General features: G+C 39.8%; 1 protein-coding gene across 4 annotated transcripts in view; it reads left to right on the top strand.

Annotated features, from left to right (window-relative positions):
- The window catches only part of celsr2 (cadherin, EGF LAG seven-pass G-type receptor 2), a 163,132-nt gene that overhangs the window by 125,379 nt on the left and 24,684 nt on the right, over positions 1-13,069 (top strand). For all 4 annotated transcript variants that reach the window (XM_057845311.1, XM_057845309.1, XM_057845310.1 and 1 more), the window contains exons 10-20: positions 1,506-1,685; positions 1,748-1,861; positions 2,063-2,219; positions 2,312-2,453; positions 2,537-2,657; positions 5,260-5,443; positions 5,540-5,641; positions 5,767-5,861; positions 10,789-10,998; positions 11,076-11,259; positions 12,015-12,333. In XM_057845311.1, coding sequence (XP_057701294.1) covers positions 1,506-1,685; positions 1,748-1,861; positions 2,063-2,219; positions 2,312-2,453; positions 2,537-2,657; positions 5,260-5,443; positions 5,540-5,641; positions 5,767-5,861; positions 10,789-10,998; positions 11,076-11,259; positions 12,015-12,333 — 1,808 coding nt within the window. The remainder of the gene's footprint in view (positions 1-1,505; positions 1,686-1,747; positions 1,862-2,062; positions 2,220-2,311; positions 2,454-2,536; positions 2,658-5,259; positions 5,444-5,539; positions 5,642-5,766; positions 5,862-10,788; positions 10,999-11,075; positions 11,260-12,014; positions 12,334-13,069) is intronic.

A 13,069-nucleotide genomic window follows, 5' to 3' on the forward strand; every position in this document is an offset into this window, starting at 1 on the left:
ACTAGACACATAATAAGGAATGGATCAGAGCCAAATTTATGTTAACAGTGTTTTTTGCTGTTGTTGTTGTTGTTGTTGTTCCAATCAGATAGTGACAACGATAAATTGTTCAATCTTTTCTCACTTATAAAAGACGGGTCAATAGACAAAAACTGGGTAACAGTTTATCATAACTATCAGTAATAACTACTTAGTAGATCATTAGTAAACTGTTAATGATTTATCATTTATTTATTAAGTGTTTGTTAAAGGTTTGTTAAGCATTTACAGTATAATGATGCCTTATCTATAGTTAATATATCAAATAAATTGATGGTTAATGAGTAATAAATGACTTGTTAGCCATGTGTGAATGATTTACACCTTATAAATAAGTAATATACCATGAACACGCTGTTAGTAACTTACTAACTAATGACTTATTAGGTATCAGTTGATGGTTTATTTTTCTTAATGGGACGTTATTCTAAAGTTGCAACTATTCCTCATTTCTTAATTGTCAGCAAATGAGGAATAAGTGCAACTTTAGAATAATGTCCCAATAACATACATAAGCTTATAACTAATACTTAATATATTAACTCACACTTTACAGATCAGTTGCTAACCATCTAGTAATCTTTGAATAACAGCAAATAGGCTGTTCTAGGTACATATATTTAGAATATCAAATTTTTGTACCTCAGGATTCTTACACCCATAGACCTTTCTAAGTGTCCTTGAGCAAGATACTGAACCCCACGTTGCTCCTGGTGCTGCATCACCAGTAGGTGGATGGCGAGATAGTGTAAAGCGCTTTGAGCGCCTTGAAAGGTGGAAAAGCGCTATATAAGTATAACACCATTTACTATTTACCATTTCTGTGTGCTGTACTTTACAAAAGAAACACCACAGATGAAATGTTAACCATTTTGTTTAATGCATAGAAGTACACATACTGAGCCATCACATGGCAGAACAACAAAATCCAATAGTATAGTACAAACCCATGAGTTTAGGACACTTTTTGTGCTAAACACAGGATAAACTGAATTAATGAGGGGCGTTTAATGTCCAGTTCAGATGTCATAACTAGTTATTATAATGTGGTACCAAAATTGTTGAAAAGAAATACAGTTGAATAAATCAAAAACAGATGAAATCCTCATCCAAGCTAAAAAGTAATAATAGTTAAAGAGTACATATTATAAATACACACTCAGACACAATTATGATTCATATAGACTCATTCCAAGTAGTTAGTGCCCTCTGTTGGCTGACTAAACAAATTCCTGAATACCCTGAAGCATTTTAAATTTCGCATCACTATGACAAACTGCGACATTTTACCTTTACGTTTTGAACACAATGCTACTCTTAAGCATGTTTTGAAGTCTTTTTTTAAACTCTAAATGTGGATGTATTTTTGCTTTTACATCCAATTTTCCACCTCTGTGCTCTTCTCTTATGAATTCACTTCCTTCCCTGCTGCCTCTGTCCTTTTCTTCACCTTTCTCCCGATGCAGCTACGTGGTGGGAGTGTGCTGATGGGCCTGCACAGGGGGGAAGACTCCACACTTTCCCGCGTGGAGGAGGTGCTGGTAAACGATGGCGACTGGCATCATTTGCAACTAGATATCAGCAGTTTGAGCGGGCCGGCGGGTCACCATAAAGCGGTTCTATCAGTCGATCATGGGTTTTACCTGGTGAGACAACACGCCGATATTTATTCATGGCAGCCACCCACCTAACGTTATCTGTGTTTCAGGCCAGTATGCAGGTGGATGGGGAGTTGCAAGAGTCCAAGCTGAAGGCTGTGAGTGTTGGCGGTTTAGCGAAGCCCGATGGGAAAATTCAGCATGGCTTCCAAGGATGCATACAAGTGAGATCAATCTACAGATGGAATATTATGACACACACATCTATAAAAATCAATTTCCAATCCCTAATCATGCTGGAATGTTTTGTGCAAGGCACTTCTTGGCTTTTCTCTGCATGACCAAGGTCTTATATACCTGGATGAGTTTGTTGTGGCAGAATTTAATGTCAGCTTTTACAGTGAGGCTCGGTTTGTCCTGCTTAGGGTCTGCGAGTCGGTGGGGCTCTGAGTTTGAGTCAGGCCAGGAAGGTGAACGTGGAGGTGGGCTGTAACGTGCCTGACCCCTGCGGCTCCAGCCCCTGTCCCGCCAACGGCTACTGCAGCGACGACTGGGACAGCTACTCGTGCACGTGCCGCTCTGGTAGGCATCAGTTCATCTTTTGAAGTGATCCTATCATAAAATGTCGCACTAAAGCAGTGGTCTTAAAATTGTGTCTTCTTACTCATCTGCAGGTTTCTACGGCACCAACTGCACAGATGCGTGCACACTCAACCTGTGTGAGCACGAGTCCACTTGCACCAGAAAAACCAGCTCCCCCCGCGGTTACACATGTGACTGTCCGCACAACTACTTTGGCCATTACTGCGAGAAAAAGTACATTCACATCACATTGACATTCTCCCCTGTGTGAGTCGGGATGTTTTAAAGGAATTGAGTGTGCGTGTGTCCCCCCACAGGACTGACCTGCCTTGTCCCCGAGGTTGGTGGGGTCACAAGACCTGTGGTCCATGTAACTGTCCAACTGATCGTGGGTTTGATTCAGATTGTAACAAGACCAGCGGAGAGTGTCGCTGTAAGGTCAGTGAGTCAATCGTAACATATTATGTATGACCTTTCTTCAAATAATTGTCATTTTTATATCAATTATTGATTAAAAGCGTAATGCTGTGTTCGAACCAAAATTAAACCGTTGCTATCGTCATGGCCAAAGTAGTTTTGTGTTCACACAGACTTTATGTCAAACTCCATGAAACCTGGTTTACATAACGTAAAAATAAGTAATATAACGGCTTAAATCTTATAATATCATGATTTTAATCTTGTAATTTTATGTAAAATTACGTCACATTCTGACTTTTTTTCTCGTAATATAACAAAAAGGTACTTATTTTATGACTTTAATCTTGGAATATTACGGAAAAATACCTAATGGCTTGTTTCTCGTTATTTTACGAAAAGATACCTAATATAGTGACATTAATCTCATAGTATTACCACTTTTGTCTCGTAATATTATGACTTTTATCTTCTGAACCGCTTATCCTCACATGGGTCACGGGGGTGCTGGAGCCTTTCCCATCTAACAATGGGCAGGAGGCCCTGAACCCTGAACTGGTTGCCAGCCAGTCGCAGGACACATAGAGACAAATGACCATTCACGCACACACTCGCCCCTTTGGACATTTTTTTTTATTAGCCAACATGCATGTTTTGAGGATGTGGGAGGAAACCGGAGTACCCAAAGAAAACACACGCAAGCACAGAGAGAACATGCAAACTCCACACAGGGAGGCCGGAGCTGGCATTGAACCCAAACTCTCACAACTGTAAGGCAGACATGCAAACCACTCCTCCACCGTGCTGTAGTATGACGTTAATATCCAGGATTAGCAATCAGGTAGCATAGAATAGGATGTCAACATGTCCACACTTACTTGTGATTCACATAATACTGGGTTCCACACCTCACTTTGCTGATTTAGCTACGCTCCACCCACCCTAATCACGTCCCCTTTGACTTACCTCCCCTCGTCTTTCTCCTCAGTTACCAGCCCCCCCACATGGTGTCCACAGGTAACAATAATTCGCTAACGATAGCACCACTATGTTCATAGGTAGCATAGGCGTGTAAATTTCTCGTTGTTTGTTCTTCCCCATCTTCTGTCTGCTTCCTTTTTTTCTGTCCCCCCATTATCCCTTCCCGTTCGCTGCTTTCTCCTAATGAATAAAACGTATTTCTCCTAATGAATAAAACATAATGAACAACCACAATGGGACTATATTAAACTCCTATGTGATACATTAGAACTGTTCAGACCATTATGACACTCAGATTTCTACTCTCCATGTCTATGCAGCTGAACAGGACAGATTAAAATAAATCATATTACAATGTAATGTATTACTTTATTCTCGTAATATTACTTTTTTACGTAATATTGTGACTTTTTCTCATAGTATTACAATGTATGACTTCATTCTTGTTATATTCCTACTTCAATATTGTAATTTTATCACTTTATTCTCATAGTCCTATAGTTTTTTCCCCCTTCTTTGCATGGCCTTAATATCCAGCTCCAGCAGCTAGTTATGTGGCAGTAGAAGTCACGTGAAAGAGAAAAGGTATTTGATTGGCTGCTTCCTCATCGTCCTATATGAATGGTATAACAATTTATTTTAAATACTTCATATAATAATGGCTAATGGTAAAATTATTTTTCATGTACCATACAGGTAGTCCCCAGTTTACAACGTACTCGGCTTGCGCGAGTCTCGTCCGCCATTTTGTCTCCAGTTGTTTGTTTTTTTGTTGTTGTTTTTTTTTAGTCGCAAAAACAGTACCTTATTGTACCTCACAGTATCTTATTTTTTTACTTTATTAATATGTGTTCTGTCCTCACTTAACGTGCAGTTGTTCAGCTTTTTCAGACAGCAAACCAAGTACTCGTGCTTATTTAAGCTTTTTACTTCGACAATTTGTAAAGCTGTAGCACACATATGTACACTTGTGTTCAAAATGACATGCATTTTAACAATAAAACACTTGACAGAAAACAATTGGTGTTCAACCGTCCATCTAATTTGATCAATATGTAAATTTAGTAGATTAAATTAGCCTAAATTGCCTAACAAAGTCCGCTATCTTAAATACTACGAATGCTATTGTATTTAAAATTCTCATAGCAAATCGCTCACACATAACTCCACAAACTGTAGCTCTAAACTTAATTACAAATGCTTACACAAACATATATTATCTGAAACAACATACAGCCTGATGTGGGCCAAACCAGAGCACAGCTATCCTTTATCCATGTCACACATCTGTCCGCTCATCAGCCATACAAGGCGACAGTCCAGTCAGAGGCATTGCTGTCACCAGAGGGCATTGTACTCTCCATCATTAGAAAAAAATACAATACTTTTGGACTTTTTGGATAGTTATTTTGAGATTTAGGGGAACCTAAGGGGTTAATTCCGACTTAATCGGAAATTCAAGTTACGTTGCCAGCGTAGGAACGGAACTCGTTCGTAACCCGCGGGCTACCTGTACTTCAAATCATTGGCATAGAATTCTACATGAATTTAATCAGTTCACTCAGTGTACAGTATATACAGTTTACAATATTTTTTACCCTATAACATTACCAGTGGTATTCTGGATTTGTGCCCTTTGCAGGACAATCACTACCGTCCCGAAGGAAGCGACACATGCCTGCTCTGCGACTGCTATCCGGTGGGCTCCTTCTCCAGAACTTGCGAGCGCGAGAGCGGTCAGTGTCCGTGTAAAGCAGGCGTGATCGGACGCCAGTGCGACCGCTGCGACAACCCCTTCGCCGAGGTTTCTTCTAACGGCTGCGAAGGTAACAGCCTCTCCACGCTCAGGTCATCTCCGTTCGCGATGTCCCGCTCGCTAAATATTTTTCCATTTTCACCCCGCTCTGCTCCATATATGCCAGTCATCTATGACAGCTGCCCTCAGGCCATCCAGGCTGGAATCTGGTGGCCCAGGACCAAGTTTGGGCTCCCCGCAGCAGTCCCCTGCCCCAAGGGGACCATGGGTAAGGACGTCTTTTCGGCTGATGTTACGATTACCATAAAATAATGGCGGTTGCCCCGAGCCTTTTTTAAGCCGCAGTCTATTTGCCACCTCGCGTAATAACATCTCACGCCTCCTCCTTCACAGGCACTGCCATTCGCCACTGTGACGAGCACAAGGGTTGGCTGCCTCCTAATCTCTTCAACTGCACGTCGGTCACCTTCAGCCAGCTGAGAGTGTTGGTGTGTGGCTTCTCTCTCGCTCCTCTTTAACACAAATTTCAAATGTTCACATATTTTCACTGTGCATGAGCTCAGGTGTCTCACAGGACTCATCCAAAGGGCTTCTTTTATATTCACTCTCTTCCAATACTTCTAGGAGTGTGACAAAATATCAAAATGGTGATATATCGTGATACTTGGTATCTCAAAAGGTTATCGATATGGTCTTGCCAAGAATCGAAATATCGTTTTAAAAAGGTGTCAATGTTTAAAAAAGAAGGGAAAAAAAAGGAACCAACAAGTTGCTACCAAACTCTTCCACTGTAATACTGTCTCAGGCCATGTCCACACGTAGCAGGGTATTTAGCAAAAAGAAGAAATGTTTCTACGGTTTGGCCTGTCATCCACACGCACACACACATTTAAACCAGGATTCTTAAGAACGACAGGGAAAGTGAAGAAGTGCGAATTCTGCGTTTGTGGCCCCATCATGTGGACACTGATAACCGGAGCTTTAACTGTGGAAACGTCACAGACTGCGACAAACTTTGTCCTTAGGTCATAATCGAGACCAATGTTTACATTTGAAGTAAATTAGACAGGCGCTTTTTTTGCTTCCATTTTTTTTAAACAAACTCTTGCTGTGCTTCTTATTGAAGAATGGGTATTATAGATAATTATTTTATTGTTATGAGTGTACTTAAAAATGAATGAAAGGGGATGGCAGTTTTGGTTTTGTTTTTTTCTTTTTTTAAACAAACGTGCAGGTGTGGACGCAATTATTTTTCCCCCAACGTATTAGGGCAGGATCCTTGGTTTAAAAAATCCTGCTAGGTGTGGACATGGCGTCAGTTAACTCTAAGACTGCAACTGACAGTGCTCGACGCCCAATCCATTCAGACTGGGAATGTTCGTTCATTCGAAACCAGAGCATTCACAGTCAATGAGTCTGATTTTCAGGGCATTTACAGGTTACTTGCTGTTCATTTTAGGGCATTTACAGCTCATATTCTGTTGAGTTTGAGTCACTGCCTATTTATTTGGGTTATTCCCAGTCCCAGCTCTCTGAAAGTCATTCACTAGGTCCCTCCGTGTGGTTCTGGGATTTTTGCTCACCATTCTTTTTATCATTTTGACGCCACGGGGTGAGATCTTGCATGAAGCCCCAGATCGAGAGAGATTATCAGTGGTCTTGTATGTCTTCCATTTTCTAATAATTGCTCTCACAGTTGATTTCTTTACACAAAGCGTCTTCACAGCCTGGTGCAGGTCTACAATTTTGTCTCTGGTGTCCTTCGACAGTTCTTTGGTCTCGGCCATAGTGGAGTTTGGAGTGTGACTGACTGAGTTTGTGGACAGGTATCTTTTATACCGATATTGAGTTAAAACAGGTGCCATTAATACAGGTAACGAGTGGAGCCTCGTTAGACCTCGTTAGAAGAAGTTAGACCTCTTTGACAGCCAGAAATCTTGCTTGTTTGTAGGTGACCAAATACTTATTTTCCAGTCTAAATTAGAAATAAATTCTTTAAAAAACAAACAATGTGATTTTCTGGGGGGGTTTTCTCCACATTCTGTCTCTCATGGTTGAGGTTTACCCATGTTGACAATTACAGGCCTCTCTAATCTTTTTCAAGTAGGAGAACTTGCATTATTGGTGGTTGCCTAAATACTTATTTGCCCTACTGTATGTTGGATTTTAACAAGGGACCGATAGTCCATCGGCATGTACACACACACACACACACACACACACACAAAGTGACTCTGAACTAGATAAGCAGAAGAGAAAGTTGACTGATGGCTAAATATATATATACTGTAAATATTTTCAGATTTCTTACTTTTTTTTCCATTCATCAAAAATACTATATATTCAACAAGATTAATACATCATATATAAAAAAAACACTAAATGCCTGAGAATAAAGGATTCTTTCCCTTATAGAATGGAAAAATACATGTATGTCACACATTAATACTTTATTGCTTATTTCCAATTATATGATGTACTGAATATATAATTACAGTAGCTTAATTGTAAGTAATTAACGAATATTCATTGTAATAAGTGTTGAATATACTCTTTAAGGTCATTTCTCCAGTATTTTTCCATGTCATGACTACAATAGATGAGTTAAGGCCCAAGTACACCGCATGCGTGATCGTTGCGTTTGCGTTCCGGTTCAGTGTTGCCTGCGTGCCACGCAGTCCGTCAAAAACAGGCAAATCATACCGGCTGCTGCACGGCTGCGGTCCGCCAACCTCGTCCCCCCCCTCCCCCGTGAGCTCTCGCGTGATCGCGCGCGATAGTGTGCCATTTAAAACAACGAAAAACACACGGAGTCTATATTCATCAGAGAAGCAGAGAGAGAGCACATATTTTCTTTGCATTATATTTTAGTTAATCTGGAATTAAGAGACAGACATGACTGCATCATGATGAGATCGGGACAGAAAAACACACATAATAGGACACCTTGCAGCTTCCTTTTTTATATTGTCCTTATAGAAAGGATCTGCTGCATCATAAATTATTTTGTGGGTTTCCACCTCCATGATGAAGCGCTCATCATCCATCTTCGCTCGTGTTTAAACCGTGATTAGGCACCTGGGTTGTTACGTCCAGGCCCAGCTCCGCCCATTTTGCCGGATGCGTGTCCGGCAAAAATAGAAAATAGCCTATACCATCCGGCGGGCATGCGGCACGCCGGAGGTGGTACGCAGTCAAGCCGGAGCACTGACGCGGCCGGTATACGTTGAACAATAGGATATAATGGGAACGGATTGGCTCCGGCGCTATTTTTTGCCGGAGTCGGAACGCAAACGCAACGATCACGCATGCGGTGTACTTGGGCCTTTAAGATATTTGTTATTTAATGTTATAATGTGTATTTTAAAATACTTAAAACAGTGAAAAAAAGGCATGTATTTTTAAATTGTATTATTTAGTATTAGGGATGTCCCAATCCGATCAGATCGCGCCATTTTTCAGAGGACCTGAATCAGGTGAAAATGATCAGGTTTTAATTTAAAAAATACTGTATACTGTATTTCTGTTTTTCTGCTTCCTGTTCGTACAGTGCCACAGCCTCTCACCCTCCCTTTTGCTAAGCAGTGCGGCCAAACTGTCCGGTGCAGCTTGCGTTTGGTACTTAAAGTTAATGATGATTGACATGTTTGTAACTTTTATCTTGCCAGAAAAGCTTGGTAGCTCTACGATCAAAGGCACAAATGTGTCAATCATCGTTAAATTTGCAGCCCAGTCATAAGTGTGTTGTGGCAATTCATTCTGTTAGTGAGAGGCTGTTCTTAGCAGCGTGAGCGTCAAAGCATGAGTGGATTTGAGTTGACTCACTCAATGAAGCATTTAATAAAGACAAGTGTTTTTTAAATGTTATTCCTGTTTAAAAATAATGCACATTATGAAGGCGGCCTGGGAGGAAAGTAACATATTTGGAACTTTTGTTCAAATTAAAAAAACTTTTTTTTCCTGGTATTAGACCAGGAGTCTGACTCGGGTGCAAAAATATGCCATTGGGACACCCCTGTTAATTATTAATCTAATTTAACCATTCAAAGTTATTATGTATGAGAATAAATAAGTAATAGAAGTAATCTAGAACCCAATCCAAAAGGATCTACACATCTATTATTTTATGATAAGTTTATGTGAATGACATATTTTAAAACATTAAAAACATTAAAACATGTCAAATTTAACAAAATAATTTAAAATATCTGAGAATAAATAAATTAATATCAAAGCAATAAAATAATACATTATATTTAACAAATGTTAAGGAAACATGGATAAATAAATGCAAACAAACATTGTAGTATGATGTAAATACTTGAATTGAACGTGAATTGGACTGAATAATGGAGTGAGGCATATGTGGCTTATGAGCTAAAGTTTGCCATTGCATTTTAAATGTCATGAATGCCATATCAATAAAATACCGATGTCAATTATTAAGACACATGAAGTATGTTTCACTTGTTTTTCTTGGCATTAAAAAGAGCAGATTACAATGATTTGAGAATTAATTGTAGAACTGTCTAGAATCAAACTATCCGTCAACCCCTAGGAATTTCTATACATTTTTGTTCCACAATTAGTATAATTTTTAAATGGACCATTTCCTCTAGAAGTGAGTCGTGTAGTATTAAGGAGTGGGAACCTCTTGGTATACGATACGATTTGCGATACAAAGCTCACGATAACGATGATCTGACGATATGGCGGTACAACAATTATCGATACATTGGTCAGGAAATCATTCTAGGATATTCTACAAACAACTAATAAACAGAAAAACAAGCTTCTGCTGTGAATTGAAATGAGCTATCAATCGTAGACGTCCAATCCATTTGGGCCTATACTTCCTGTTGATTTTGGGGCATTTTATGGGTCCAGATCTCAACCCCATAGAAAATCTGTGGAGGGAGTTGAAAGTCCGTGTTGCCCAACGACAGCCCCAAAACATCACTGCTCGAGAGGAAATATGCATGGAGGAATGGGCCAAAATACCAGCAACAGTGTGTGAAAAGCTTGTGAAGAGTTACAGACAAACGTTTGGCCTCCGTTATTGCCAACAAAGGGTACATAACAAAGTATTGAGATGAACTTTTGGTATTGACCAAATACTTATTTCCCACCATGATTTGCAAATAATTTTTTAAAAAATCAAACAATGTGATTTTTTTCCCACATTCTGTCTCTCATGGTTGAGGTTTACCTATGTTGACAATTACAGGCCTTTCTAATATTTTCAAGTGGGAGAACTTGCACAATTAGTGGTTGACTAAATACTTATTTGCCCCACTGTAAGTACCAATGTTTACAAACTCCTCAGTTTTCATGTGCCCTTTTAAAGTAATCATCTCACATAATCTTCTTGAAGAGATGCATTGATTCATGTCTGTGTGTCTTTTTCTCTCCCAGTCTGAAAGGTTTTCCCATAACGCATCTCTGCTGGATTCGAGCCGCGTCCAGCAGACAGCGGCCATGTTGGCCAACGCCACAGTTCATACAGAAAAGTACTACGGCAGCGATGTGAAAGTGGCCTACGGCCTCACTCAGAGGCTGTTGCAGCACGAGAGCGAGCAGCAGGGATTCAACCTTACGGCCACGCAGGACGTCCACTTCACCGAGGTCGCGGACGCCGCCGCTAGTGGCATGCCTCTCGTAATGAATGAGGTGCCTCATTGTATCTGGCTCTGCTCCCACAGAACCTGGTCCACGTGGGCAGTGCCATTCTGTCTCCAGACACCCGACCACACTGGGAGTTGATCCAGCATACGGAAGGTGGCACGGCAGCACTGCTGCGCCGTTACGAGGAATACGCCAACACTCTGGCGCAGAACATGAGGAAGACATACCTCAGCCCCTTCACCATCGTCACGCCGCACATTGGTCAGACCATCTATATTTCATGATGACATGCTATATCCATTAAATAAGCGTTTAAACGTTGAATTATTAAAGCAACACAATTATGTCAACAACATCCATCCAGCTATATACAGTATAATACCACCCATCCGTCTTATGCAGGATCATTAGTACTGACATCATCTATGAGAGGTGTCAAACTCATCTTTGTCGTGGGCCACATCACAGTGGTTTCCTTTGGACAGCCATTATGTTTGCCAATTTAAGTCTGTCTTGATTAGTGAATCAAACTAATTGAATGTGAATGAAACTAATTGACAACAAATCGATTATCATTTTTCATTTTAATTTCTTTTTTTTTTAACTAAAAATGTTTGGGAAAAGTATGACTTTTTCATTTATAAAGAAAACAACCAAATATTATTGTTGATTTATTCTTTTATTTTTTACATTTAGCTTCAAATACATTCATTCAAAGAGGGAAAATACAGTAAATGTTCAATTTTTCTTATTCAATTTTTGTTTTTTTTATTATAAAAACTAAGCATTCTTTTGCTATTTTGAAAATTTTAATAAATGAATAAATAAATTTTATATAAATTAATATATAGAATTATTAATTGATTATTACTGTTATTGAAATACTGTGTAAGTAAATGGCAATGGCTGGCAATGAGTTAAGGTAGACCGTGATTGTGGTACTTGCAGCGGCAAGTATTCTTTAAAGTGGGAATTGCTATAAAATGTTTAAGAACCTCTGATCTATCTAATTGCAGTCATCTCAGTGGACCGTCTGAAAAAGATGAATTTTGCCGGAGCCAAACTACCACGGTACCAGTCTCTGAGGGGCCCTCGTCCCACCGATCTGGAGACTACCGTCACCCTGCCAGACTCAGTCTTCCGGCCGCCCGTGGACACCAAGAGCCGCAGGAACTTGGACATTTTACCGGAATCTTCGCCGAGAAACCGTTCCACCAACAGGAAGCGGCGCCACCCTGATGTTGACGAGCCGGATGCCGTCGCCAGCGTCATCATCTTCCACAGTCTGGCATCTCTGCTACCTGAGAGCTACGACCCTGACAAGAGAAGTCTCCGGTAAGAAGAGCGTGACATGTTCTTCCATTGCTTGCGTGGCTTTTCTCTGGGTACTCTAGCTTCCTCACAAAATTCCATAACATGTGAATAGGTGATTCCAGAATTGGAGGACATTTTACACCCTACCCTTCAAATTTTAAATAATCCACATATAAAATACTAAAACCGTTTCTGAATATGTTTACTTGTTACATTAAAATAAGTAACAAAAAAATAACTAAGATAAGAATGCTTAAATATAGCAAATACAGTGTTACCTCTACATATGAATTTAATTCCTTCCAGGACCTGGTATGTAAATCCAAATGGTCGTATGTCAAGTGGGATTTTCACATAAGAATACATAATTCGATTAATTCGTTCCATAGCCCAAATGCCTACGCTAAATCCTTAATAAAAACTGCAGGTAAAATTACAAATAGCAATTAGACATAGCAAAACAATTAAGTAATAAAAACAAATTAGAATACCAATGATAATGTGACGAATTAGGTTCTAATGTGGCGGTTGTCTTTTGCATGCTGTTCCTCAACACACCGTGACTGACGAGAGAGTGAGAAGGGTGCAGAAGAGTTTTTTTTTTAGCATGATAGCTAAGAAAATAGTTTATCACATGATACGCTGGAGTATCAGTATCAGAGGTGGGTAGAGTAGCCAAAAATGTTACTCAAGTAAGAGTAGTGTTCCTTCAAAATAATATTACTAAAGTAAAAGTAGTTGTCCAAAAAATGTACTC

This window comes from Corythoichthys intestinalis, chromosome 9 (genome assembly GCF_030265065.1).
Source record: "Corythoichthys intestinalis isolate RoL2023-P3 chromosome 9, ASM3026506v1, whole genome shotgun sequence".
In the NCBI taxonomy this organism is placed as follows: Eukaryota; Metazoa; Chordata; class Actinopteri; order Syngnathiformes; family Syngnathidae; genus Corythoichthys; species Corythoichthys intestinalis.